At 51.9% G+C, this 27,500-nt stretch overlaps 1 protein-coding gene across 13 annotated transcripts; it reads left to right on the plus strand.

Annotated features, from left to right (window-relative positions):
- The first annotated feature begins 6,615 nt into the window (after window positions 1–6,615).
- Window positions 6,616–24,983, plus strand: LOC125518767 (uncharacterized). Of its 13 annotated transcripts, XM_087537542.1 has the most exons (6): window positions 11,997–21,590; window positions 21,819–22,077; window positions 22,402–23,357; window positions 23,513–23,791; window positions 23,919–23,960; window positions 24,711–24,983. In XM_087537542.1, the coding sequence occupies exon 1, from the start codon at window positions 12,134–12,136 to the stop codon at window positions 14,984–14,986; it is 2,853 nt and encodes a 950-aa protein (XP_087393668.1). In that variant the 5' UTR covers window positions 11,997–12,133; the 3' UTR covers window positions 14,987–21,590; window positions 21,819–22,077; window positions 22,402–23,357; window positions 23,513–23,791; window positions 23,919–23,960; window positions 24,711–24,983. The 13 variants fall into 13 exon arrangements, 11 of the variants coding, with proteins under 11 accessions (XP_087393673.1, XP_087393672.1, XP_087393671.1 ...); XR_015612142.1 differs by lacking the exons at window positions 11,997–21,590; window positions 23,919–23,960; window positions 24,711–24,983 and adding exons at window positions 6,665–7,147; window positions 7,404–7,756 and having other exon boundaries at window positions 23,513–23,759; XR_015612143.1 differs by lacking the exons at window positions 11,997–21,590; window positions 23,919–23,960; window positions 24,711–24,983 and adding exons at window positions 6,665–7,147; window positions 7,404–7,756 and having other exon boundaries at window positions 21,849–22,077; window positions 23,513–23,759.
- Window positions 24,984–27,500: the final 2,517 nt, after the last annotated feature.

A 27,500-nucleotide genomic window follows, 5' to 3' on the forward strand; every position in this document is an offset into this window, starting at 1 on the left:
ATATTATTTTTGGGACTAACCTATTAACCGGAGGCCCAGTGCTAGTTTCTATTTTTTGCTATTTCAGTGTTCCGCAGAAAAGGAATATCAAACGGAATCCAAACGGAACGAAACCTTCGCGAGGATCTTTCTTGGAACAAACACAATGCAGGAAACTTGGAGTGGAAGTCAGAGACGCAACAAGGCGACCACGAGGTAGGGGGGCGCGCCTAGGGGGGTAGGCGCGCCCCCACCCTCGTGGGCCCCTCGTAGCTCCACCGACGTACTTCTTTCACCTATTTATACTCTTATACCCTAAAAACATCAAGGGGAGCCATGAAACCACTTCTCCACCCGTGAGATCCCATCTGGGGGCCTTTTCCGGCGATCTACCGGAGGGGGATTCAATCACGGAGGGCTTCTACATCAACACCATAGCCTCTTCGATGATGTGTGAGTAGTTTACCATAGACCTTCGGGTCCATAGTTATTAGCTAGATGGCTTCTTCTCTCTCTTTGATCTTCAATACAAAGTTCTCCTTGATGTTCTTGGAGATCTATTCGATGTAATATTCTTTTGCGGTGTGTTTGCCGAGATCTGATGAATTGTGGATTTATGATTAAGTTTATCTATGCACAATATTTGGTTCTTCTCTGAATTCCTATATGTATGATTTGATATCTTTGCAAGTCTCTTTGAATTATCGGTTTAGTTTGGCCTAATAGATTGATCTTTCTTGCAATGTGAGAAGTGCTTAGCTTTGGGTTCAATCTTGCGGTGTCCTTTCCCAGTGACAGTAGGGGCAGCAAGGCACATATTGTATTGTTGCCATCGAGGATAAAAAGAAGGGGTTTATACCATATTGCTTGAGTTTATCCCTCTACATCATGTCATCTTGCCTAAAGCATTACTCTGTTCTTATGAACTTAATACTCTAGATGCATGCTGGTTAGCGGTCGATGTGTGGAGTAATAGTAGTAGATGCAGAATCGCTTCGGTCTACTTAACATGGATGTGATGCCTATATTTCATAATCATGCCTAGATATTCTCATAACTATGCGCTTTTCTATCAATTGCTCGGCAGTAATTTGTTCAGCCACCGTAATACTTGCTATCATGAGAGAAGCCACTAGTGAAACCTATGCCCCCCGGGTCTATTTTATATCATATAAGTTTCAGATCTACAATTCTAGTTTATTATTTAATTTATTTTGCAATCTTTACTTTTCAATCTATACAACAAAAATACCAAAAATATTTATCTTATTATCTTTATCAGATCTCACTTTCGTAAGTGACCGTGAAGGGATTGACAACCCCTTTTATCGCGTTGGTTGCGAGGTTCTTGATTGTTTGTGCAGGTACTAGGCAACTTGCGTGTAGTCTCCTAATGGATTGATACCTTGGTTCTCAAAAATTGAGGGAAATACTTACGCTACTTTGCTGCATCACCCTCTCCTCTTCAAGGGAAAACCAACGCATGCTCAAGAGGTAGCACCCCTCCACCGTTTACTCCTCCGGTCATATTGTCGTAGTGCTTAGGCGAAGCCCAGCGCGTATCACATCGCCATCACCATCACCACGCCGTCGTGCTGACGAAACTCTCCCCCGACACTTTGCTGGATCAAGAGTTCGAGGGACGTCATCGAGCTGAACGTGTGCAGAACTCAGAGGTGTCATACGTTCGGTGCTTGATCCGTTGAATCAAGAAGACGTTCAACTACATCAACCGCGTTATGCTAACGCTTCCGCTTTCCGTCTATGAGGGTACGTGGACACACTCTCCCCCTCTCATTGCTATGCATTGTAGGAGATATGCCCTAGAGGCAATAATAAATGCTATTACTTACCTCCATGTTCATAATTATGTTTATGTTCCATGTTATAAATGCTATGGTTCTCGAGTCTGCAATAACACGAGGCTCGGAGGAAGACTCATATGCACGTGTGGAATAATAAACGGTAAGAAGTATTCCTAGTCTGGCCTCTAAGACTAGCTCAAGTGTTGCATGATGATTCTGTTTTCCTGGTCATGGGCATGTCTATGCCAGCAACTTTGAGGGCACAATGTTAAGAGAACATTTGTGTTGAATCGACCCGGATTGATGTTATGCTATGAGATTCATTCGTCACAAGTTAATCGTACATAACATAGAGATGGTTAACATTTGCATAATTCCTTAGACCATGAGAGTATCGAGTTTCTTCATACTTGCTTCATGAACTTTGGGGTTTGTTAAATGTCATCCGTAAATGGGTGGCTATTACGGCGGCTTACGGGTTCATGGAAAAGTGTGTCAAGTAACTTGATTGCTCAAGATTGGGATTTGCTCCTCCGACGATGGAGAGATATTCTCGGGCCCTCTCGGTGTTACGATATCCATCATCGTCTGGCCAGACACAGTGTGATTTGATCACAGGGATGTCGCAACACGGAAACGAGAAAAGAGAACAAAACCGGTAATGAGGTAACTAACATAGTGGACAAGTCGTTGATCCACGGGGATGCAAGTAAATCTCACCTCGGGTATTTGTAACATATCACGAAGCAACAGGAATAGCACACGACAACTAGAGGTTCACTCAAATATTCATTCGTGTGGGTATAGGGGTCAATATGGGTGTCCACGGCTCCGATGTTGATCATTGATCGGAAGGGGTTCCAGGTCATGTCTATACTTCACCGAACCTATAGGGTCACACGCTTAAGGGTCATCTATCTGCTGAATACTAGACAGGGAGTCTGAGAGAAAGTCACCGGAAAAGTTTCAGAGACAACGGAAGAGTTTCGGAGAGAGAACACCAAAAGAGTTTCGGTAAAACCAAAAAGTTGTTTCGGAATATATTATTAGGTCAAAATGGTTTCGGCACTCACCTGGAAATTCTTAGAGGGCCCCAGAATTGGTCTGGGAACTTTTGGGAATTTTCGGAGAGAAAAACTGAAAATGTTCCGGAGCTGCCGTAACCGCCGTTGTTGCTTTTCGCTGATAAAAATCACCACACCGGAAATGTTTCGGATCATGCCCAGAAGAATTTTAGAGGGTGCCGGAAATGTTCTGGGACCTTCCGGAATTTTTCAGAAAAAATGTTTCTCGGAAAACATCTTGTCTCAGCACGAGGGGACAAGATCCCACGAATCTGGGGTTACATGTTTGGTGGCTTTTTGTCTAGGGAGCACCCATGTTTCTAGGAGACATGTTGGTGGCTTGTTGCCCCCCCCCCCAATGGGAGGGGGCAAGGTTGTGGCTGGCCAAGGGGGTGCCTCCATGGTGTCCCCTTGGTGCCCCACTTGAGTTACCATTTCATCCTTCATGCAGGACATGTAGCATGGGTGTTTTGGTATTTCCTCCACCACCCCACCCCTTGCCTTGGACTATAAAAGGAGAAGGGGCTGCCATTCTCCTCATCCCTTCTCACATACAAGTGCCATGCAATGATCTGGCTTCTCTCTCCCTCCCCGCGAAATAGTTTCGTAGAGCCGAAAGGCTGTCTGGGTTCCGGCAGGAACTAGTTCTGGACGGCGAAGCCCTGCCAGATAGATGACACCGTATGTGTGCAACACTGTAGAGAGATCGTAGTTTCGGTCTTAGTTCGTGAGTGCCTCCCGGAGGGCTGTCCGTGTGTCCGTCTGAGTTTCGAAGGTCCTCCCGAACGGCTGTCCGAGTGACCGTTTGAGTTTCGAAGGTCCTCCCGAAGGGCTGTCCGCGACACCGTCCGGGGGCTATTCGACCGCCTCCCAGAGGGCTGTCTGAGGAGAAGATGAGGGTATACATCCTCGCGGTTGGGAGGTTGTAAATCCTAGTTGCAGGGATCTGCACCGCCGATCGTCATCGACTCTACTTCCCGCTGCGCTACGAGTCGGTAACGAAAAAGATCAAACCATGTATGCAGTCTCCATAGTGGTCCTGGGCTGGTGCGTAGGTCGGAAATTTTTTGTTTTCTGTTGCGTTACCCTATAGTGGCATCAAGAGCCGTGCTATGCGTAGATGCAGGTTTCGATCTAGAATACATGGAGATGTGTGGGTATTGCATAATATAATTGGGTAGTAGATGAGATCTATTACGGAAATTATTTATGTGGGTGACAGATGAAATCTGTTACCCGACGTTCTTGTTGCTTCCCTAGAATTTGCGTTTGCTCAATCTCGAGACAGCATGGTGGAATTTGACAAAGTTCTGGCAATCCGTGATCCTGATTGATCATGGAAGTGCTATCAGTTCTTTGGGTTCCGCCGTAGTCAAAAGAAAGATGAAATTCGCAGATGAAAGGGCACTGCAGATATGATCCGCACGGGGGTCATGTGTATGACGAAGTTTAGTATGGGGCTCGAGATTTAATTATCTCATGTTTCATACACCCCGAGATGTTAATCTAGCAACTTGAATAATCATACTTGATGATAAAACGTTGGTAGCTGCGGTTTAAGTCAAAACCTTAGAAGCCACGTAAAATAATTTTTTGCATAAACCGATTAGAGGCGTCTAACTTGGTTTTGCAAGACATGCATGTGATGTGGTATAGCAATGCTCATATTCAATTTTATTATGTATGAGATGACTATATGATGTAATTAACATGACCTGCGTGTCATGATTCGGCATGATGGTTGGAGCCATATGATTGTCACTTTAATGACCTGCGTGTAAACCTTAAGTAATGCACTTATTTTATTAGCTATAGAGATAGCAATATTATCTAGTGCATCGACAAGGTGGTGGCAATCTTCGTGAAGGTGAACACCGACGTGAATGCCGAAGACAAAGAAATGAAAGACTTCTCCGTCAGAAAGGGCTATACCATATCATGCTATTATGAATTGCCTGAGATGTTTATCCCTTATGATGCACCCTTCTTGATTGCGCGGTAATCGCTTTTTATTAGGGTGACCTCTCACTAAAATATCAAGTAGTTAGTGTTCTCCCAAGTGTAGCACCGTCACAACACCTATCTTTTCGGGGTGCGCCATGGATGCATGGGTACGAACGATTAGAGAAGTGTGAGGCGGGTGAGGTCAGACCTCGCAGCAAGATCACTTGGTTGTCTTGACGTTCATGGCAGGATCGTCCTGAGCTCGGAACACACACATCGAAAGATGAGCAAGAGTCACATAGAGATGTGATCGACAAGTTGGCCTACCGATTAAAATTCCCGTTATGAGATGATGATTCTATGGCGATGAATTGAAGTCTGGATCTTGTATCACTCAAAATTAATTATGAGAGATATTGATTTGAGTGGAAGCGCACTGTTGAATTAACATGTTTAATTCTCAGTGCAATTAATTATGAACACTGTCTAAGTGTTTCTTGCAAAATAGTTGTAGAATAATGGCTCGCGTTTCCACCTTTCCTGTTAAAATTGAATAGCTATTAAATATTTGGTAAAAACTTTACGATTGGTAACATAATGTGAGGATTGTCCTCAAAAGTGCCGAGAAGGACTTTGTCCTATCGCATGCTTTCCGTATCCTCCCGCTAATGCTATGGATCATGTGACTCTCGTCCTTCGATCCAAAAGCTAGAATTCTATTACGGTCAAGTGGAATATGTTTGCTTCCATGAAACCCAAACTTCGAAAGTTGGGATAGTTATATGATATTCATGGAACTGAAAATTATTTTCAGATACAAACAAAGCAATGTTTGTTTGCAAGTATTAGTAAAAGTGTTTACTATGCATTTGACTGTTGGGAAAGGGATCTAGAAGAACGCCTTTCATATAATGGAAGGTGAATAAAACAACAACTTAAAGAGAAAGGAAGTGTCCAAAGGGTGTTAGTATGACTTACACGCCTAGGAAGTCTGGGGCTAACGCCACTCTTAAGTTGGGTGCTTCTTTTGCGAGTAGGAGAAATACTAAAAGATAAACTGTTAGAAGTATAAAGGCAGAAAGAAAGATGATTGGAATATCCAGCTCATGTATGAATGTCATACAAGTTTTTGATGTATAGTAGGCTGGTCAAAAATATAGTTCTTAGGAATTATGGTTAAACATGTTAATCACTAATTCTTGGGTATTGTGAGTTAATCACAAAGATACCCGCTCGATTGCATTCTGTTGCGAATCAATATAAGAGCTACTATGGCCTAAAAAGACTAGCTGGAAATGAGGTTAAGGTATACACAGGGAACATAGTAAATGTTACTATACCTTCCATCGGTGTATTGCCTTCTGTATTTATTTTCATAATTCATTTAGAGTTTTACAAACTCTAGCCCATTGCATAAGGTATCTTGCAAGAAGGTTGTTCATAAGAGAACTTTTTATATTCGGTGTTATGAATAACACAAGGGCCATACTTTCATTATGAATGAGATGTATGTTATGAATATTGATAATAACACAATACCTCTGGGTTTACTTTCATAATTCATTTTAGAGTTTCATACACTCTAGCCCATTGCACAATGTTCGTTGCAAAAGAGTTGTTCATAAAACCAACAATTGTTGTTAAGTATTATGAATAACATGAAGGGTAATGCTTCCATCCAAGATAGGATGTATGTTATGAATATTGATGGTAATATGATACATCCATAACGCAGACGCTAAATATCGCGAGACTATGAGAATACAACACTATAAGAGTCGCTATAGGTGCGAACGCTCGTGTTGTCCACGTGGCGCCAGGAACAGTGCTTGGTGGAAAAACTCGTTCCAGATTGGCCCATTGAATTACAGGAGAGAGAGAAGAGGGCCTCACATTTGCTTCTGATTCCACGCAACTTCCCATCTCTCTCGTTCTTTCCACCGCCACCGCCGCTAGGGTTGCCGCCGCCGCTGCCAACGCCGCCCCAAGCCGTATTCGCCTCGACGGGTCTCAACCTGCCAGGCGGAGCGACCCCCCGATGCCGGTGCTCGAGGGCGAGGGAAGCTTCTAGAAGGGGGCTGAGGAGGCGTGGTTAGGCCATTAGGGTCTGACCTGGTGACTGGTGTTGGGAGGCGGGGCCGGATTGGGGGAGGTTTCGAGGGAGGAGGGGACGCGGATGAGGGCCGCTGCAACATCGGGGACATCTCGCCGGGGACCATTGTGTGGGTGCGGCGAAGGAACGACTACTGGTGGCTCCGACGGGATCTTGGGCCAAGGCGAGTTGCCGCCATCGCTGATCATGTCTCCCAGGTCTGGCACGCCGGACAAGCTTCTCGGCCGCGAGGACGCCAGCATGTAAGTCTCCACTCCTGTGTTTTCCCTTTTGGTTTTGTTCTGAAGCAGACGAACTGTTCCGATTAGCCGCTGTTTCGGATGCTTTTTGGTATGCTTGAGTTTGGAATTGGAACCTGCGCTTCGTGTCGGGAGCTCGCCCTTCGGGAGACCAATCCTTGCCTACAATCTTGTTGTCCTTGTCCTTCGCCCAGAGTTTTAGGCACAACAGCAGCACCCATCCTCATAGTGGTACTCATTGTTTGGTCTTGTTTGTCAGGTCCTCGCTCGCTTCACAATCCATACAGGAGGGGGACTGCATACTATAAGTGCCTCAAAATGTTTTCTGTACCTAATCCTAATCCTAAGCAATCCCTTTTTTGAAGAATATCCTGCTATTTTCCTCTCTAAGATGCAGTATCCTGCTAATTTTGATGGTTTGTTAAATAATTTTCTTGTATACAGGTTGCGGCTGATCTAGAGATGGTCTCCGCAAGAAAAAATTGGACCAGTTGACCTTCCACGGGCATGCATATCATGATATAATCAAGAGCCACAAATTTTAGTTTTGCCTTTTTCACATAGCTTTTAAAGATAAACGAGGATCTTCCTGATGCAGATGGCACATGACAGGTACTTCCTTTTGAGTGCTCTTACTATGTACTCCCTCTGTTCGGAATAATGGACATGGTTTTACTTCAAATAACTGAAGTAATAATACACTATAATAATTTCTAGGATTCTGAATATGACTATAATTATTTCATTCACATTTTTATTTTGCGGGTATTATACCCTGGGAGTTCATTTGTTCTGTGTTTCTTACCAGATTCTGATTAATTAATGTCGGAGTAAATGGCCATGGGTAGCCTAGCCGGCTTCCCCTGGCACTTCTGCAAAAATTACGAGCCAGCCCGGCTCTCATGAATCCAAAACATAGGGCCACCTTCCCCCCGCCGGCCGCGATCCAGGCCGGCTTTGGGAAGGCGGTCCGACTTCAATCTTCATTGGGGTCCGACTCCAATGAAGCCGGCTACGAGAAGGCCGACTCCTTCGAGCCGGCTCCCCATAAAGTAGTCAAGACCGTACCCACAAAGTTTGCACCCACCTAACGGCGGTGCGACGGGGCATGGCTACAGAAGAGCCTGCCACCCCCAAATCCTGGAGCACGTCTGGCACAGTGCGCCGTACGAGGTAGGCGTGACCCGTCCGGCGCAGCACTGTGGCCATGTTGACCCTGGCGTCACCCACGACGGGCCGCCAGCGTGACCCACAGGCGGTGGGCCCCTTAGAGCAGAGAGACGGCCGAAGGCGGCCGCGCTTCCAACCAGCCGGCCCAAGACGGAGTCGGCTCCCACAGCCGGCCCGCCGCTTCCCTCGAAGAGAACGCCCCAATAAGGAGACAAGACGCGGTAAGGCTACAGCGATCGTCCGGCAGGCGGCGGTACTGTAGCCGCGCTTACCACGATGAAGCCCACGTCAACAAGATGAAGCCACAGTGACCCAGGAGTTGGCAGCCGGCGGGGCCCACCAGTCGGCGGGCCCCAGCAGTCGGCGCGAAAGCCGGCGAGCACAGTCACAGACGGCTGGGCCCCGCGCCCAGCCAAATTACCATTGTACCCCGGGGGGTAGGCCTATATAAACCCCCCGGAGCACCCATGCAAAGGGTTGGACCCCCTGCTAGTTCTAGACACCATACAAGGAGAAGAAGCAGGCTAGCCGTGCCCTTTCTTCCTCCTCCCCCCCCAAAGCAGTTCAAGGAGCGTTGTGTAGCTACTTGATTCATCGAGTGGTCATGCGGAGACCCCGCAGAGCAGCAGTAGGGGTGTTATCTCCTTGGAGAGCCCTGAAGCTGGGTAAGATCCGCCGGCGTGCATGTCTTCGCCCCATCCCGCTTCCAGGCACCGGCGACGTCTTACTGGTTCCCACAAAGATAAGCCACCCGTTGGCATATGTCGCACCTACCACCCGACATTTGGCGCCCACCGTGGGGCCAGGCGCACCGTCGTCCGAAGACCTGTTCTGGACGGGAACCCTCTTCCTCCCCAGCGAGCGTAGCCAGCCCGACACGCCCGATGGCGCTTGCCACGACGCGCTGCAAGGCGTCACCAGCATCTGCGCGGCAAGCGGCCTCGCCGATCTCCCCGACGAGCTCGCCGCCGGTGCGGGCACTGACCGCCTCGCCAACCTTCTCGGCCAGCTCCATGTCTCCAGCGAGCCCGCTGCGGACCTGGAGTCGGTTGGTTCCACCGACCCGATGCCCGTCGACTCCTACGACGCCTTCCCCACCAACGTTGCGATCTACAACGACCCGCTTCCCCGAGCCGACGGCCACGATGCTGTCGCCGCCGAAGTGATGGTTGTCGGCCACAGCGGCCCGGCCGACGAGAGCGCCCGCGACGCCTCGCGCGCGGCGGCCCATGACTTGTCCGCCCCTCTCCCGGCCGACGCCGACGACGAAGCCCTGGAAGCACGCCGCCTCGCCCTCCTCGCAGAGGGCCGGAGGCTGGCCTCCGTAAGACGCCTCACTGAGGCCTACCGGCGCGAGGCTGACCGCGCCGCCTTCGGCACGCCGGCCCCGAGCGGGCCAAGCCGGGCCGGCCTTGTCAAGCAACACGGCGCCTCATCGCCGACACGCTGGGAGTCGACCGCCCGGTCTATGCCACTCCGCTTGAGAACTTGCGTGCCGCACAGGCGGCCGTAGACGAGCTGGACGGCCTGGAGCCCGAAGACCTTCCCCACATGACCCGGCGCATCCAGCAGTTGATTGACGCCGCCACGCAGCGGCACGAAGCCGACGCTCGCGCGGAAAGCCTTCCCCCGCGCCGAGAGCACGGCGCGACGTCCCGGGCGCCGACTACGAGCGATACCCGCGCGCGACGCGAGAAGGAGCCGGCTACCAGCCGCGGCCGGACCCGGATCTCCATCGAGCGGGACGCGGACGGTCATCCCCGAGCCATGGAGTGGCGGGGCGACCCGCCTCCGCCTCCGCCCCGTGGAGAGAGATACCCCGCCTCACCGCCAGCGGCGCACCCGACTCTCAGCGGCCGGCTGGGCCGCCGCGAAGGAATCGGCGAGAACGACGTCCGTCATCGGATCGACCGCCTGGCGCGATCCCTGGCATTGGAAGAAGAAGACGATGTCGGCCCGCCTTGCTTTGGCTCCCGCATCCGCGACGAGCCCTTTCCCAAAGGGTTCTCGCTCCCAAGAGACACGCCCAAGTATAACGGCTCCGTGAAGCCGGAAGATTGGTTGATCGACTACTCCACCGCAGTTAGCATCGCCAATGGCAATCGGCGCGTCGCCATGAAGTACGTGCCCCTCATGCTGCAGGGCACGGCGCGGACCTGGCTCAACAGCCTCAAGCCGCGTAGCATCAACAGCTGGCTAGACTTCACAGAAGCCTTCATCCGCAACTTCACCAGTACCTACAAGCGGGCTCCCAAGCCCAAACAGCTTTCCTTGTGCGTGCAAGGCCCCGCCGAGTCCACTCACGATTACCTCACGCGTTGGGCCGAGCTCCGCAACTCCTGTGAAGGGGTGCACGAGGCACAAGCCATAGAGTACTTCACAGCCGGATGCCGAGAAGGCACCCTCCTCAAGCACAAGCTTCTCTGCGACGAACCGGCTACTCTCGACGAGCTTCTGGATATAGCGGACAAGTACGCTACCGCCGACTCCTCGATGAAGACCGAGCTTCGGGTAGACGCGTCCGGAAAGGTGCTCAACCCGGCGCCCAAGACGCCGGCTGGAGAACCCGGCCGACACCCCAACTCGAACGACAACAAGCGCAAAGGCCCCGCGCCGCCTCCCGCTAGCCGGCAGGTGGCCACAGTCGAAGATGCGCCGCCTGAAGAACGACCGGCGCCCAAGAAGCCCAAGGGCGGCAGGCCGGCTTGGCAGCCCGCCTTCTCCTACGAGCAAACCCTCGACGCCCCTTGCAAGTTCCACAGCGGCGCGAAGCCGTCCAACCACACGACCCGGAAGTGCAACTGGCTCACCCGAATCTCTAAGGGCGAAGGCCTCTTGCCACTTCCGCCAGCCGGCCCGCCGCCTCCGCCTCCGCCGCCTCCGGCCGCTCGGCCCGCAGTCGGAGCCGTGCATGACGAGTTTCCTGATGAGCAAGCAACCTACGTCGTCTTCACCAGCCAGCCCGAAGACCGGCGCAGCAAACGCCGAGAGCACCAGGAAGTCAGCGTGGTCGCTGCCAGCCCCGCTGAACACATGCATTGGTCAGAAAAGCCCATCAGCTGGAGCCGGGCCGACCATCCGGAGGTGATGCCGTCTCCTGGCTCTTATGCTTTGGTCCTGGAAGCCACCCTGGCAATGGACAGACGCGCCGCCCGCTTCTCTCGTGTGTTGATAGACGGCGGGAGCAGCATCAACATCTTGTATCGTGACACCCTGGAGAAGTTGAACGTCAAGACAAAACAGCTCATGCCCACTCGGACAGTGTTCCACGGCATCGTACCCGGCCTGTCCTGCGCCCCCATTGGCAAAATCAAGGTTGATGTACTTTTTGGGGACAAGGAGCATTTCCGCCGGGAAGCGATCTGGTTTGAAGTGGTGGACCTGGAGAGCCCTTACCATGCATTGCTGGGCCGACCTGCCTTGGCCAAATTCATGGCGGTTCCCCACTATGCATACCTCAAGATGAAGATACCAAGCACCAAAGGCGTCATCACCGTAGCCGGCGACTACAAGAAGTCCTCCGAGTGCGCCGCGGCCAGCAGCCGGCTGGCCGAGTCCCTTGTGATCGCCGAAGAGAAGAAGATGCTGGACCGAGTCGTGGCCATGGCCGGCAAGCAGTCGGCCGTGTCCCCTGACTCCAAGGAGCATGATACTCAAGGGTCTTTTCAGCCGGCCAAGGAGACGAAGAAGATACCTCTTGACCCCGAGCGTCCGGAGAGGTTTGCCGTCATCGGGGCAAACCTGAACAGCAAATAGGAAGGCGAGCTCGCCGATTTCCTCCGTGAGAATCGGGACATCTTTGTGTGGTCCCTCAAGGACATGCCAGGTGTTTCGAGGAAATTCGCCGAGCACAAGTTACATGTTCGAGAAGACGCAAAGCCAGTCAGACAGCCCCTCCGCCGACTGTCGGAGGAGAAACGTAGGATTGTAGGGGAGGAAATAGCCCGGCTCCTGGCGGCCGGCTTCATCATGGAAGTTTTCTTTCCAGAGTGGCTCGCCAACCCGGTCCTTGTGCTGAAGAAGAATAACAAGTGGCGCATGTGTATAGACTACACAAGTCTCAACAAAGCCTGCCCCAAAGATCCTTTCGCCCTGCCAAGGATAGACCAAGTGATAGACTCCACAGCCGGATGCGAGCTGTTGAGTTTTTTGGATGCTTACTCTGGATATCACCAGATAAAGCTAGACCCGGATGACCGCCTGAAGACCGCCTTCATCACGCCGTTCGGAGCCTTCTGCTACCTGACTATGACATTCGGCTTGAGAAATGCCGGTGCCACCTTTCAGCGTTGCATGCAGAAGTGCCTCCTCAAGCAGCTCGGCAGGAATGCCCACGTTTACGTGGACGACATCGTGGTGAAGACGGAGAAGCGTGGCACCTTGCTGGAAGACCTCAAGGAAACATTTGAGAACCTGCACCGGTTCCAAATCAAGCTCAACCCCGAGAAATGCGTGTTCGGGGTGCTAGCCGGCCAGCTCCTAGGCTTCCTGGTCTCCGAACGCGGCATCGAATGCAACCCAGCGAAGATCAAGGCCATCGAGAGAATGGCGATCCCCACCAAGCTTCGAGACATTCAGAAGTTCACCGGGTGCTTAGCCTCCTTGAACCGCTTCATGAGCCGGCTCGGAGAAAAGGCCCTCCCCCTCTACCGCCTCATGAAGAAGAGCACTCACTTCGAGTGGAACGACCAGGCCGGCCAAGCTTTCCACGAGTTGAAGAAGATGCTGGCCACGCCACCTGTCCTCGCAGCGCCGACTGAGAAAGAGCCCATGCTCCTTTACATCGCTGCAACCAGCCGGGTGGTCAGCACCGTCATCGTAGTCCAGCGCCCGGAAGAAGGCCGAGCCCAGCCGGTCCAGAGGTCGGTGTATTATTTGAGCGAGGTGCTGTCCGCCTCGAAGCAGAACTACCCGCACTACCAAAAGATGTGTTACGGCGTGTACTTCACCGCCAAGAAGCTGAAGCCCTACTTTCAAGAGCATCCCGTCACGGTCGTATGCACTGCCCCGCTAGCCGAGATCATAGGCAGCCGGGATGCATCCGGTCGGGTCGCGAAATGGGCAATCGAGCTGGCCCCTTACACAATCTTCTACCAGCCCCGCACCGCCATCAAGTCCCAAGCGCTGGCCGACTTCCTCGTCGACTGGGCCGAGACCCAGTACCTGCCGCCGGCTCCGGACTCCACCCATTGGCGCATGCACTTCGACGGGTCCAAGATGCGCACCGGCTTGGGAGCCGGCATCGTCCTTACCTCTCCCAAAGGCGACAAGCTCAAATACGCGCTACAGATCCACTTCGCCGCCTCCAACAATGTGGCCGAGTACGAGGCGCTTATACACGGGCTCCGGCTTGCCAAAGAACTTGGCATTCGTCGGATCCTATGTTATGGCGACTCGGACCTGGTGGTCCAGCAGTCATCCGGCGACTGGGACGCCAAGGACGCGAACATGGCGAGCTACCGTTTCCTGGTCCAACAACTCAGCGGATACTTTGAAGGGTGCGAGTTCCTCCACGTACCTCGAGCCGACAACGAGCCAGCCGATGCCTTGGCCCGAATAGGCTCCACCCGGCAAGCAATTCCAACCGGCGTCGCTCTACAACGCCTACTCAAGCCGTCTATCAAGCCGTCTCCGGAATCCGATTCCATCTTCGTGCCGCCTGACCCCGATGCGGCCAGGTCCGGCTCGAAGAATCAAGTGGCCGACCTCAAGACCCCTGAAGCCGGCCCGGGGACTTCGGCAGCCGGCTCGGGGACTGCGGTAGCCGGCCCGGGGACTGCACCAGCACTACAGCCGGCGGCCGACTCCAGCACCTCACCGCCCAGCCCGCCCACCCTGGTGGTAGTAGCCAATTTGGCAGTGGAAGAAGTCGCGGCCCCGTCATGGGCTCAGTCCATCCTCAACTTCCTAGTAAACCAAGACCTGCCGGCTAACGAAACAGAAGCAAGACAAGTCCAACGCCGAGCCGGAGCATACACAATCGTCAACAGAGAACTACTCAAGCGCAGCGTCACCGGAGTCCTCCAGCGATGCGTCGAGCAAGAGAAGGGCATTGCAATCCTTGTAGACATTCACCAAGGAGAGTGCGGCTACCATGCGGCCTCAAGATCACTTGTCGCCAAAGCCTTCCGCCATGGTTTCTTCTGGCCGACTGCTTTGGACGACGCCAAAGAATTAGTCAAGCATTGCAAGGGATGCCAGCTCTTCAGCTCCAAGCAGCACATGCCGGTTTCGGCACTCAAGACCATTCCCCTCACTTGGCCCTTTGCCGTTTGGGGACTGGACATGGTGGGCCCATTCAAGACGGCGCGCGGCGGCATGACGCATTTGCTCGTCGCCGTGGACAAATTCACCAAGTGGGTTGAGGCGAAGCCGATCAAGAAGCTGAATGGGCCGACTGCCGTGACGTTCATCACGGACATAACAACTCGGTACGGCGTGCCGCACAGTATCATCACCGACAATGGCACGAATTTCGCCAAAGGAGCCTTGGCACGTTTCTGCGCAGCCCAAGGTATCCGGGTGGACTTAGCATCCGTCGCCCACCCGCAGTCAAACGGCCAGGTCGAGCGAGCCAACGGCCTCATCCTCTCCGGCATCAAGCCCCGACTGGTTGTACCTCTGGAGCGCTCAGCCGGCTGTTGGCTCGATGAGCTGCCGGCTGTCCTCTGAAGCCTGCGCACTACACCAAATAAGTCAACCGGCTTCACCCCTTTCTTCCTAGTGTATGGCGCCGAGGCGGTCATCCCAACCGACATCGAGTTCGACTCGCCTCGAGTAACCATGTACACGGAAGCGGAGGCCAAGGAAGCACGAGAAGACGGCGTCGACCTGCTGGAAGAAAGCCGGCTGTTAGCTCTCAGCCGGTCTGCAATTTACCAGCAGGCTTTGCGCCGCTACCACAGCCGGAAGGTCAGGCCAAGATCTTTCCAAGAGGGCGACCTTGTGCTCCGGCTGATTCAGCGAACAGCCGGCCAGCACAAGCTCTCAGCCCCTTGGGAAGGCCCTTTCGTCATCAGCAGAGCTCTAGGCAACGACTCCTACTACCTGATCGACGCACAGAAGCCGAAGGCACGCAAGAGAGATGACTCCGACAAGGAGTCGGAACGGCCATGGAACGCCAACCTCCTTCGAAGATTTTACAGTTGAAATGCAGTATGTATCGCGCTAACTTTTGTATTAAGTACAAGACAATAGGCTCCCCGAGGAGGGCTCGGGGACTGCCATCCCTTATTTTTGAATGAAAATATCATGCTTGTCGTATCATTTACTTTTTCCGTCCGGCACCGAGTCCGACTAGTCGGCTCGGGGACTGGCCGACTGAAGTTATATTAGAAGTCCTACCCGCAGTCAGACAAGTAGTGTGCCGGCTCTCAAGCCTTCCCTTTCCAAAGTCGCAGTTCGAAGAACCGGCTGTCCGGCTGGCAAGGGTTAAAGGTAGGAGCGACCGCCCACACGAAAAACGGCTAGGGAATAACGGACTAATATAACAAAGCCGGTTTTTCCCGCACCGCCGACCGGCTACCAGGGTAGCCGGCCGGCCGGTTTCCATTCACTTTACTTTAAATCCAAGAAAGCTCAAGTACTTGCCTCCCCAAAGAGGGAAGGCGGCAAAGGAAAAAGCCTAAGGATAAACAAGCATACGCGAATGGAAACCAAACATGCACGTGATAATATTTACATAAAAAGACCTCCAAGAGGCCAGCATTCAACATAGTCTGGATACACCCCCAGTGGGTGGAACTGCGAAACTTAACAAAAGATTGTTCAAAGACAACAAAGCAGGAAAGATAAAGACGGCAGGTCAGGCTGGCGGAGCGGCCGACTGGTTGGCGGAGACGGTCGCGCCGGCTGAAGGAGTGGCCGGCTGACGAACTTCGGCTTGGTCGCCGCCTCCCGCAGAGGGCGCGCTTCCACGCGCCTCGTTGCTGGAGGCACGGTCGGCCTGAGGTCGGCTGGTTGTTCCACCAGCCGGCTCGACGTCTCCGCCGTCGTCGTCTTCGTCCTCTTCGCCCTCGTCGCTGGAGGCGATCTCCTCCGCCGAATCCTCGCCCACCGCCGGGTTCAGCCCGAACCACTCCTCCGGCTGCGCGACACCGTCATCATCGATTTCGGGTGCGAAAACGCTGATGTCGGTGCACTCGGCGATCGTTGAAGCTCGCTGGGCGATAGCCGGCCTCACCTCCTCCAGCTCCACGTCGGCCTCCATCCGCCAAGTACGCAGCTGGTCCAGGCTCAGTCCTGGGTACCAAGCCCGTACGAATTCCAACGCCCGCCCGGCCCCGAGGCGGGCCGCTGACGCCTTCCAAGCCTCGAAGCGTCCGACTGCGACTTCCAGCCAGTCGGCAGTTCGGCTCGGGGTGCGGGGGATCGTCTCGCCAGGCCAGAGGGCGGCCAGCACTTGCGCCCCGGCACGTTGGAGCCGGCGGAGCATCCGGTGGGCCGGCTGCAGCCGCGCCTGGACAGCCAGAAGCTGCTCCTCAAGGGTCCGGTTTGCATCCGGCGCAATGTCGGCCCCCGCTTGACGGCGCGCTTCGCGATGAGCCTCGATGGTTTGGGCAGCGAAGACGGAGTAGCCCGGGAAGTAATCTGCAAGAAACAACAAGCAGCAGTCCAAGATAAGTCAAAAAACCCAGACGGCAAGGGACGGGGGAAGGCCGTGGAAAGCAGCTTACCGTCGATCAAGTCTTCAATCCGGCCGTAGCCTTCCTCCAGGCCTCGCCGGGTCTCGGACCAGGTCGCCGCCGCTATCTCATACTCTGCCAGCACGGCGGCTTCGCTCTCCTTCACCGCCTGGAGGGCCGTTTTGTGGCTCTCCTCTTGGTCGGCCAGCTTCTTGGCCAGGCGATCCCGTTCCTGGGCCAAGGCAGTGCACTCGGCCTCTTTGGCGAAAAGGGCGGCCTTCGCTTCGCCAAGCTCCTTCCTCAAGTCGGCGTTGGCCCCTGAAGACAAAGAAGAAGAAAAATCAATAAGAAAGGAGTCGTCAAGAAAGATTCGACCCGACTGCGCGGTAGTCGGCCCGAATCTCGGGGACTACACCCAGTGGGTGCGCTGGCGCGCCCCCACAGGAGACAAACAAACCAAGTACTTACTTCGGCTGTCGGTCAGGTCGTTGGTCCGCCGGCTCAGCTCTCGAGCCTGGGAGTCGAAGGCGGCAACACGAAGGTTGTGGTATTCCTGAAAGTTTAGAAAGAAAGCAAAGTAAGGTGGCCGTCGAGAAAGATCCGACCCGACTGCGCAGCAGTCGGCCCGAATCTCGGGGACTACACCCAGTGGGTGCGTTGACGCGTCCCCACGGAAGAAATCAAGAAAGCAAAGCAGCCAAGAGCAAAGGACTTACCCGGACAGAGGTTCGTGTCGACGAGAACTCTTGGTTGAGCTGCTGCAGCAGGGCGGCTTGAGCTCGTAGCCGGCTCCGGACCCCTTAAGCCGCTGCTTCTAGCTCGCCGGTCCCCCCGATGGGAGTCCACTCGGACACGGCGGAGCTGGCCACCTCCAGATCTCCTGCCGGCTGGCCTGCGCCCGCGGCTCGGCGCAACTCCGGCGGAGCGGCGCCTCCTTCAGCATGCCGGCCCGTCGCCAGCTGCACCTTGAGGCCGGCCCGGCTCCCTGGCTCACCTCCGGCCGGCTCCTCCGGCGCCGCCGGCGATCGACTGCCTTGGCCCGCCCCGGTTGGCGCCGCAGGCGGCGTTCTCCCGGCCAAGACCACGGGCTCCTCCTCCCTCTCCAACAGCGGTGGGTCTTGGATGATCTCCTCCGCCATGGGCAACGGGGTGTCGGGGGCCACGGCTCGGAGGGGAACGGCGAGCAGCGGAGGCTGGCTGCGCGAGCTTTCCGCCTCTGTCTCTGCAGGAGCCGCCTCCTTCTGGGCCTTGGCTACGGCTTCAGCCCGCCCCTTTGCCGCCTGGGCGGCCGCCTTCTCCGCCGCCTCGCGCTCCTCCCGCGCTTCGCGGGCGTTCCGCTCTGTGGCCTCCCTAAGATCGGCGCGGGGGTCCACGCGGCGGGAGCTCGAAGAACCTACAGCCGGCCCCACGACGAAGCCGCCTGGGCCCCGCTCGAGAGAAAGCGGCGCCCTGTCCAGCAAACGAAGAAAGCTAAGAGTGCATTTGAAGAAAAAAGAACAACGACGAGACTACGGCAAGCGGTTAAAAACTTACGCCGAGACCGCCTGGGGCTGTTTCACGACTTTGCGGAAGCGGGCCGCCTTCGCGGCCGCCTCTTCTCGCTTCGTCGCCGCGGCGGAGGGCTTGGACTTCTTCGGCCGACTGCCGAAGAGGCCTAGAGCGGCCCGACGTTTCTGCGGGCCGCCGGCAGCCGGCGCGACGGACGAGCCGGCGCCCTGTTGGTCGGCCGCCGGCTGGCGGCGCGGAACGACTTCGGCTTCAAAGTCGTCCGGCCAGTCCTCGAAGCTCGCAGTGAACTTCGAGCCTCCGGGCTCGGCGCTGTCCCCCATGACGGCGTCTTCCATGGCGGCCGCCCCCAAGTCCGGGTCGTCAACATCATCCTCCGTGCGGTCGGGGACGTACTGGCGCTCGATCCCTGCCGCCCCGGCCGGCGGCGGGAGAAGAGGGTTCTGCACGAAGAGCCGGAAGGTCAGAAGCCGGCCGTCGCGAAGCCGGCTGACGACGAAAAAGAGGATAAAGAGAGAAGCTTACCACGGGTGGAGGATTCGCACGAGAGTACGGCGCCTTGCCGTACTGCCAGTCCCCGCTGAGCTTGCAATTGGCGATGTAGTTGACCATAAGCGCCACCTCCGCGTGGGGCATCTCCCATGTGCTGAGCCGACTTGGGTCGAACCGGCCGCTCATCTGACACATCATGTGGGGCCGGCTCTGGAGAGGAAGGATCCGGCGCTCCACGAAGGCGGCCACCAAGTCGGCCCTGCGCAAGCCTTCCGACTGAATCAACACCCGAAGCCGGGCGATGGCGGCGTTCCCGGCCGGAGACAACGACCGGGATCGCAAGCTCCACGAGGGCTGCCTCCCAGCCGGCGGGCCGGCTACATAAGCCGGCAGGTTGATGTAGTCTTCTTGCTCGGCGACGTTCTTCACGTAGAAATAAGATCTCTGCCAGACCTTCACCGACTGGATCAGGGGGATGGGCGGGAACGGATTGTTCTCGCTCGCCCTCCTCATGGCGATGAAGGCTCCGCAGGGGGCCGGCACGCCGGCGACGACTGTGCCGAGCTTGCTCTGGAAGAACTCTCCCCAGAGCTCCAGCGTGGGGAGCAGCCCTAAGAAGCCTTCGCAGAGGGAGACGAAGGCCGACAGCAGCATCACCGCATTGGGCGTGAGGTGATGCGGCTGGAGGTTGTAGAATTCGAGGAAGGAACGCAGAAACTCGCTCGCCGGGAGGCCGAAGCCGCGCAGGCAGTGCGAGCGGAAGATGACCCGCTCGCCCTCCTCCGGTGCCGGCGAGATCTCCTTCTCGGGCGCCAGGCGGACCTGAACGCGGTCGGCGCCGGGCAGGCGCCGGGTCTGGCGAAGGAACTCCACGTGATCCTCGTGGACGTTGGAGCCGTCCCAGGAGCTTGATAATGCCATGGGAGCGAGGTGGCGTGGAGACGCGACGGCGCTGAGACGGGAGGCTGCGGCGGCAGTGAGAGGAAGAAGACGAGAGTTAAGGAGAGACGGAGTGGGAGGGAGCGCGCGAGCCTCTGTCGCTCCCCCTCCTCCCCCTATTTATAGGCTCACGTGGCGGAGCCGAGGAGGCGTGGCGTGGGGAAGCGTGGGGGTCGATCGTGCCCACTTCCCACGCCCCGCGATTACCGACCCTTAATGGCGAGGCGAAAACTGCCTTGAGAAGGCGAGCGGCCCTGTGGGCCACGGGAGATCCGCGCCCAGACCGAGGCTCGCGAGTGGCGGGCCCGGGCCTGCGGCGGCATCCCATCGCGCGCGTGCGCTCGCAGGATCCTGCTGCCACGTGGCCGCGAGAGGGCCCGGGGTCGGCACGCAGGCCCCCTCTCCTCCCGCCTACGCAGGGTCATCTGACGTCGGCGTACGCCCGCGAAGCCGGCTCTTCAGGATAGGAAGCTGACCAAGCTTCTCGTCCCCTTGTTCGTCTCGGAGCTCGATCAGCTTCGGGGACTACTGTCGGAGTAAATGGCCATGGGTAGCCTAGCCGGCTTCCCCAGGCACTTCTGCAAAAACTACGAGCCAGCCCGGCTCTCATGAATCCAAGACATAGGGCCACCTTCCCCCCGCCGGCCGCGATCCAGGCCGGCTTTGGGAAGGCGGTCCGACTTCAACCTTCATTGGGGTCCGACTCCAATGAAGCCGGCTACGAGAAGGCCGACTCCTTCGAGCCGGCTCCCCATAAAGTAGTCAAGACCGTACCCACAAAGTTTGCACCCACCTAACGGCGGTGCGACGGGGCATGGCTACAGAAGAGCCTGCCACCCCCGAATCCCGGAGCACGCCTGGCACAGTGCGCCGTACGAGGTAAGCGTGACCCGTCCGGCGCAGCACTGTTGCCATGTTGACCCTGGCGTCACCCACGATGGGCCGCCAGCGTGACCCACATGCGGTGGGCCCCTTAGAGCAGAGAGACGGCCGAAGGCAGCCGCGCTTCCAACCAGCCGGCCCAAGACGGAGTCGGCTCCCACAGCCGGCCCGCCGCTTCCCTCGAAGAGGACGCCCCATTAAGGAGACAAGACGCGGTAAGGCTACAGCGATCGTCCGGCAGGCGGCGGTACTGTAGCCGCGCTTACCACGATGAAGCCCACGTCAACAAGATGAAGCCACAGTGACCCAGGAGTTGGCAGCCGGCGGGGCCCACCAGTCGGCGGGCCCCAGCAGTCGGCGCGAAAGCCGGCGAGCACAGTCACAGACGGCTGGGCCCCGCGCCCAGCCAGATTACCATTGTACCCCCGGGGGGTAGGCCTATATAAACCCCCCGGAGCACCCATGCAAATGGTTGGACCCCCTGCTAGTTCTAGACACCATACAAGGAGAAGAAGCAGGCTAGCCGTGCCCTTTCTTCCTCCTCCCCCCCAAAGCAGCTCAAGGAGCGTTGTGTAGCTACTTGATTCATCGAGTGGTCATGCGGAGACCCTGCAGAGCAGCAGTAGGGGTGTTATCTCCTTGGAGAGCCCCGAAGCTGGGTAAGATCCGCCGGCGTGCATGTCTTCGCCCCATCCTGCTTCCAGGCACCAGCGACGTCTTACTGGTTCCCACAAAGATAAGCCACCCGTTGGCATATGTCGCACCTACCACCCGACAATTAACTAGCGCGAAGGATTGTGGTGAATTAGTCGGCCACCAGTGAAGCCTAGCAGGTAGGCAAGTTGATGAGTGAACCTGTTCAATTTTTATTATGCCATTGATATCAAAATCTTGCATGAGTTTTTTTTATTGTTTGGTGACTATGCCTATGTTGGTTAATATGAATTTGAATTGTACTCTAGATCAAGTGATTCTCTGATATAGTAACTCATTTCTAAAAAAATCGCCCATTCTGATTTAAAAACGAAGCAGTAAGAAATCGGTTGTGATGTTTCAAGCAGGAAAAAACTAAATGTAGACCATTTCATCAGAATTTGTACAAGAAGGCGGGGATGAGCGTATGGCAGCAAGGGAGGCGGCTCAGCTCGGACCGGCCATGGCGCTAGCGCTTCTGATTCCCCACCGGCCTCCTTAGTCCCCTAGCCACAACCGGCTCCAATCCCTCGTCTGCTATGGTGCTGTGGGAGGAAGAGGAAGAGTAGGCATGCTTTCTGCTGCATCCAGCATCCACACGGTCAGATTGACGAGCCTAAACTCTGGGTGAGCTCCTTCACGACCATTTTGTTTACTTTACTGAGTAGAGAGAACTCAGGCAGAGTTGTGGCATTTATTTATGTTTCAGTTTACATTTAGATTCAGATTTAGATTGGAGAATAGCTCGAACTCAAGCAGAGTTGTTTTTGTTAATTTTCCAGTTTACATTCAGATTGATTTTGTTTTCTGAACTTGATTTAATTTGTGTCTACTCTGTATCCTCCTGATTTCTATACACGGTTGATTTCTGCATTTGGGTTGGTTATACTGTGATCACCAGGTTATGAAAATCTGTATTTAAAAAAAAAACATGATCTTGGTTTATTTCAGGCTTTGAGAAGGCTTCAATTTTCAGAAACTGTTGCCCAGAGAGATGTCGATGAAGCACTACGCCTGTTGCAGATGTCAAACTACTTGATCTACTTTGATGACCGCCAGCGGTCTAGCCTTGATGTGATCTCTGGCATATACTCCATCCTGAGAGATGAAGCAGCAAGGACTAGCAACAAGGATGTCAAATTTGGTCTTTCTCTTAACCTTATCTCCAGAAAGTTATAATCTCTACCTATGGCTACATTAATTAGTCCATTGCTGGGCATTGATTGCTAACAGAAATTCTCTCCTACTCCAATGTTTGTGAAAATAGGAGTGCACTGAGGCTCAGCTGAAGGAATGCCCGGAGGAGTATGCATCCTTGAACGTGTGGCAGATCCACCCAAGCACATTTGACATACACTTCTGCGACGCCTGATCCAGGAACAAACATTCCATCATAATCAGACGATTGTGATGCATGATTAGGGCGTCTAATGCCATTGTTTGGGATCTATTAAGTTTGAAGGACCTTAGTGATAGCACATGCAGATTGATTACAGTTTTACAGATTTTTATGCATAAATGGAAGTACAGTGGTAGACCTGAGAAGGTTTGAACATTTATTTCATAATTGGGGAATCAATTGTTGACCAAGTTGCTCCATTCTAATTCCTGCTGATAATTTTATTCTTCTCACTCCCTTTTTTTGGGTGTTGTTAATGATGTTGGTTGTTTGCATATTGTCTAAAGATATAATCCTCACTAAGTAATTATTTCTGTAAGTTGCAAATAGAAATGTAGCACTAAAACGATAAGGTTGTATTAACTTCCTCTTTCTTTTCTTTTCATCTGCTTTTGATTCATATTTCGGTTATTTGCTGTTACTAATGATAAGATTTTTTTGTGTGTGTAGTTCATTGACTCCTTATTACAATGAGCATGTCCTTCTTTCCATAAAAGAGATTGAGGAGGTAAATGAAGATCGCGTTTCCACTCTGTTCTACCTACAAAAATTTACCCAGGTCAAGGGAAAAGGAAGAACATTTTCTCTTTGACCAGTCACGAATAACAATGTATATTCTGAAGCAACCTGTCATTTACTGTCTGTCTATGCTTGTGTATGCAGATGAAGGGATGAGGTAAATGAAGATGGTGTTTCCACTCTGTTCTACCTACAGAAAGTTTACCCCAGTTGAGGGAAGAGGAAGAACATTTTCTCTTTAAGCAGTCACAAATAACAAATTATATTCTGAAGCAACCTGGCATTTACTGTGTGTGCCTATGCTTATGTATGCAGATGAATGAGCTTCCAAGCAAGGGTTCATTGGGAGGAAGAACTTAAAGAAAATGAAGAACCACTGAAGGAAGAGCTTCGCCCATGAGCTTTGGATAAAGAGGTCAAACGGTAATTTGAACGGCTACTATTGATTAACACTATTTTGTTGATTTAAGCTACACATATCACCCAATAATGCTTAATCATGTGATTAATCTGAAAACGTATGAGGTTCACCTATGTGTTATCATGCCAGCAATTTGGAAATGACAAGTGTTCTGGTCATTCTAATGCCCATGTAAGTGTAGCTCTTCTAATCTTATTAGATTTGCGACATGCTCCATTTCTGTTCAATAATTGAGCACACAATGCTCTTAAGCTTACTTAAATTGAGAAGGAAGCTTAAGATGTAGCTTCCACACCTGTCTTGATGTAGTTAAAGATGTAGCTTCCACACCCGTCTTGGTGTAGTTAAAACTTAAAACGAATGTAAGGGAAATTCAGGGATGCAGTTTGCTCTGCTTCATCCTATTTTTTGTTCAACTTTAACAAATGATTCCTGATAAAATATTCCCTCTTTAATATTTATCTTTATCATTCTGGCTGATTTCTGCTGACACTGACAACCTCCAATTGCAGTACATATCCAGAGTCTTTTAACTTCCCTTTTTAGCTTTTGGTTTTCAATTCTGTTACATATGAATGATGGATTTTTCCTTTATATTTGTTGTTTAAGAAAAGCTAATAACTACTCATATTATTATGATTGTTGATTCCATTCAATACAAATCCTTTTAGGCAATTTAAATCTCAGCGAATGTGGTATTTCACTAAACATGCGCTCAGATTCTTCCAAGTTAATAGTATGAATTCGATTGGATGGGACCACCAGAAAATATTTTACTTGTAGTTCCCATTGCTGCAAATATTGGTTCTTCCTAAATTTATTCATTAGGTAGTCAATGCTTTTCTTATTACTACATTTTGCACATAGCCAGATTCTTTAATAGCCACCATAGTACTTATTAAGTTATTTGTTCTATTTCAGGCAATAAGAGCATACCTCCTGTGTTGCAATGTTCAAACCAGAATTAGGCATGATTTTGGGATTGTCCAGTGAAACTTTTCAGTTCTACCATGTATATTCTTGGTGCTTGGATTTAGTATTAGACCTGGAGATTCTACATAAATACAAATAATGTGTGGATTTTCCTGTTGAAACTGCTTCTGTGTAATAATATTTCTGGAATGACATTGTCAGTACTACATTTTTGCTGGTCTTGTAACGAATGAAAAGTGCGGCCACCCACCTGGCATCATACATGCACGCCTCTCAGAGATTGCAGTGTCACTTTCGTTCCCTATTTCAGCAAGTGTAATAGATGAGGAAAACTAATGCTCATTTGGACTAAATAAACACGTTAACAACTACATCAACATGATTAGTGTGCAGAGTCACGCCCAGGAGGCGCGCCAAGGGCGCGCCCCAGCCACTAGTGCCACACATGTGTGGCACTGCATTTGGCCACATTGGAGAAACCCGCATGGAAAAATTCCATTATGATGGATTTTGAAGTCGTTTGATTTTGAATCATATGACACTTGCAACTTTCCTCTGAAAAGTGAAGTGACCGAAATACCGTTCACAGGCCATAAGGAACGAGCAACAAACTTATTGGTGATCATACATTTTGATGTGTGTAGTTCAATAAATGTTGTTGCAAGTGGTGGATTTATTTATCTTCAGAAATGACTCAAGTAGATATATGGATATTTACTTGATGAGACGTAAGTCTGGATCTTTTGAAATCATTCGAAAGGTTTTCAAAAATAAAGTAGAAGTTATTGTAACAAGAAAATTATGTTTCTGCAATTTGATTGCACAAAGGAATATTTGTGTTACATGTTTGGCGAATGTCTGATGAGTTGTGAAAGGGGTTTCATAACTTGCACCTTCCGGAACACCACTTCAAGAGGAAAGTCCGTGGAGATGTAATCTAACCATTTATGACATGGTAAGGTCAAAGATGACATAAATAAATTTGCCATTATCCCTTTTAAAGTGATGCTTTAGAGACTGCGGCTTTTACACTGAAAAGAGCTACATCGGGTCTGTTGAAATGAAGCCATGGTATGGTATACCCAACCATGTTATATATTTTCTTACCATTTGGAATATGGGGCTTGTGTAAAAGGTTACAAACCTAATCCAAATCAGACAAGTGCTACTTTGTAGGTTATACCAAAATGTTGGGTATTCCTCCCTCACTATACCAAGGCAAATAGTTTTGCCGCGAAACGGTGTGATTTTAAAGAGAATGATTTTTTCAAAAAGGTGAGTGGGAGAATAGTGCAACTCAATGAGATAAACAGTATCTTCGTCATCAGATCAAAGGAAAGAGACCTTGGAAGTAATTCCAGAGTTTCCTACTGCGACTGATACGGAAGTCTCTACAATAAAATGTATGAACTTCAGTCAAACTTGTAGCTAAACAACGTAGGCAAGGCTCATGCAAACCTCTCGGGTGCGCAAACGAGATATTGTTGTTATACAACATTATACCTACGATACACAAGGAAGCGTTGATGGGCCCTGACTCCGGAATTGGCTAAATGCCAATACAACCCGAGTTAGTTTCCATATAAGTGATTCAAGATTAAAACCTTGATACGCCTTTCGGAAGACTTAGAGTCTAATGAATATTTATGGAACTTAAAACTGATACGGATAAAAATGTTTTATCCATAAAGCTCGACTTGTTGAAATAACAAGTTCAAGAGTTGACTACAATGAGGTTGTTTTCATCGTAGCGATGCTTAAAGTCGGTTCGGGTTGAACTAGCAATTAATACATATTTCAATCATGAGATATGAAACATGGATGACAATTGGATTTCCATCTGATGGAAATGAAACCAAGTTCTTGCATGTGTTACAGTCCAAGGCATTTTGTCTATCCAGAGGATGCTAGTAAGGGTGCAAACTTCATAGTTCCAGCGATGGATAGAAGAGAGCAAAATGGAGTTTGAATCTTCGTGCTTTGATGAAATGGTCAAAGGGTTCTGACTTCATCAATGGGTAACGAAGATGCTTGTAATTCAAGAAAGTAAGTGGGAGCATAATAATATTTCTAAAAACCTTGTGTGCTTGACACATTGTTAATTGGAAATAAATTTCTTAACATGAATTAGGGCTTCATTTGAAAATAGTTTTTTTGATGAAGTGCTTAGGCTAAATAGCCTCAATATTACGCATAATGATCTATGGCGATAGATTTACCTAATAGGGCTAAGCAATGAATACATATTGACAAGGCGCTAAAACCTTTTAGCATTTAAAACCGCCAAGGAGTGATTCTTGCCGGAGTCACATGGAAGAGTTTTTTGCAAGACTCGGTGTCCCAAAACACTAATGAGCAAAATACATGATGCTGATTCCACACACTTTTGTGTTTGGATTAATCATGTACTCCATGGTATGTAAAACAACCAGATATGTCTGATACTCCCAAGGTGTTGCGAGTATGGATACTAAAGTGATCAAAGTACTGATCATGGGACAACAGTGAAAGATGTCATTGAGTACTAGAGTAAGTATTGATGATATGTTTTCTCGCAAGTGGAGATCATGAAGAGTTCGTTGTAAAATGTTACATCGATACAGTCTTCATCTTTTCTCCATGCGATTTTCGATTTAAGTTAAGGGTTTTGTGTAATACACAATATGGTGGTACGGTAGTTGGAAATTGTTCCCAACAGGATACTGTGGCGAATTCTATAACAAATGACTAAGTATGTTGACGCTTTAGAAGCAACAAACAAGATGTTGAATCATATAG

This window comes from Triticum urartu, chromosome 7A, assembly GCF_056163025.1.
Source record: "Triticum urartu cultivar PI428250 chromosome 7A, HENAU_Tu73, whole genome shotgun sequence".
In the NCBI taxonomy this organism is placed as follows: domain Eukaryota; kingdom Viridiplantae; phylum Streptophyta; class Magnoliopsida; order Poales; family Poaceae; genus Triticum; species Triticum urartu.

Excerpts from the sequence above, each read along its gene's own strand:
- LOC125518767 (XM_087537539.1), top strand. The coding sequence starts at position 12,134 with ATGCCAGGTGTTTCGAGGAAATTCGCCGAGCACAAGTTACATGTTCGA.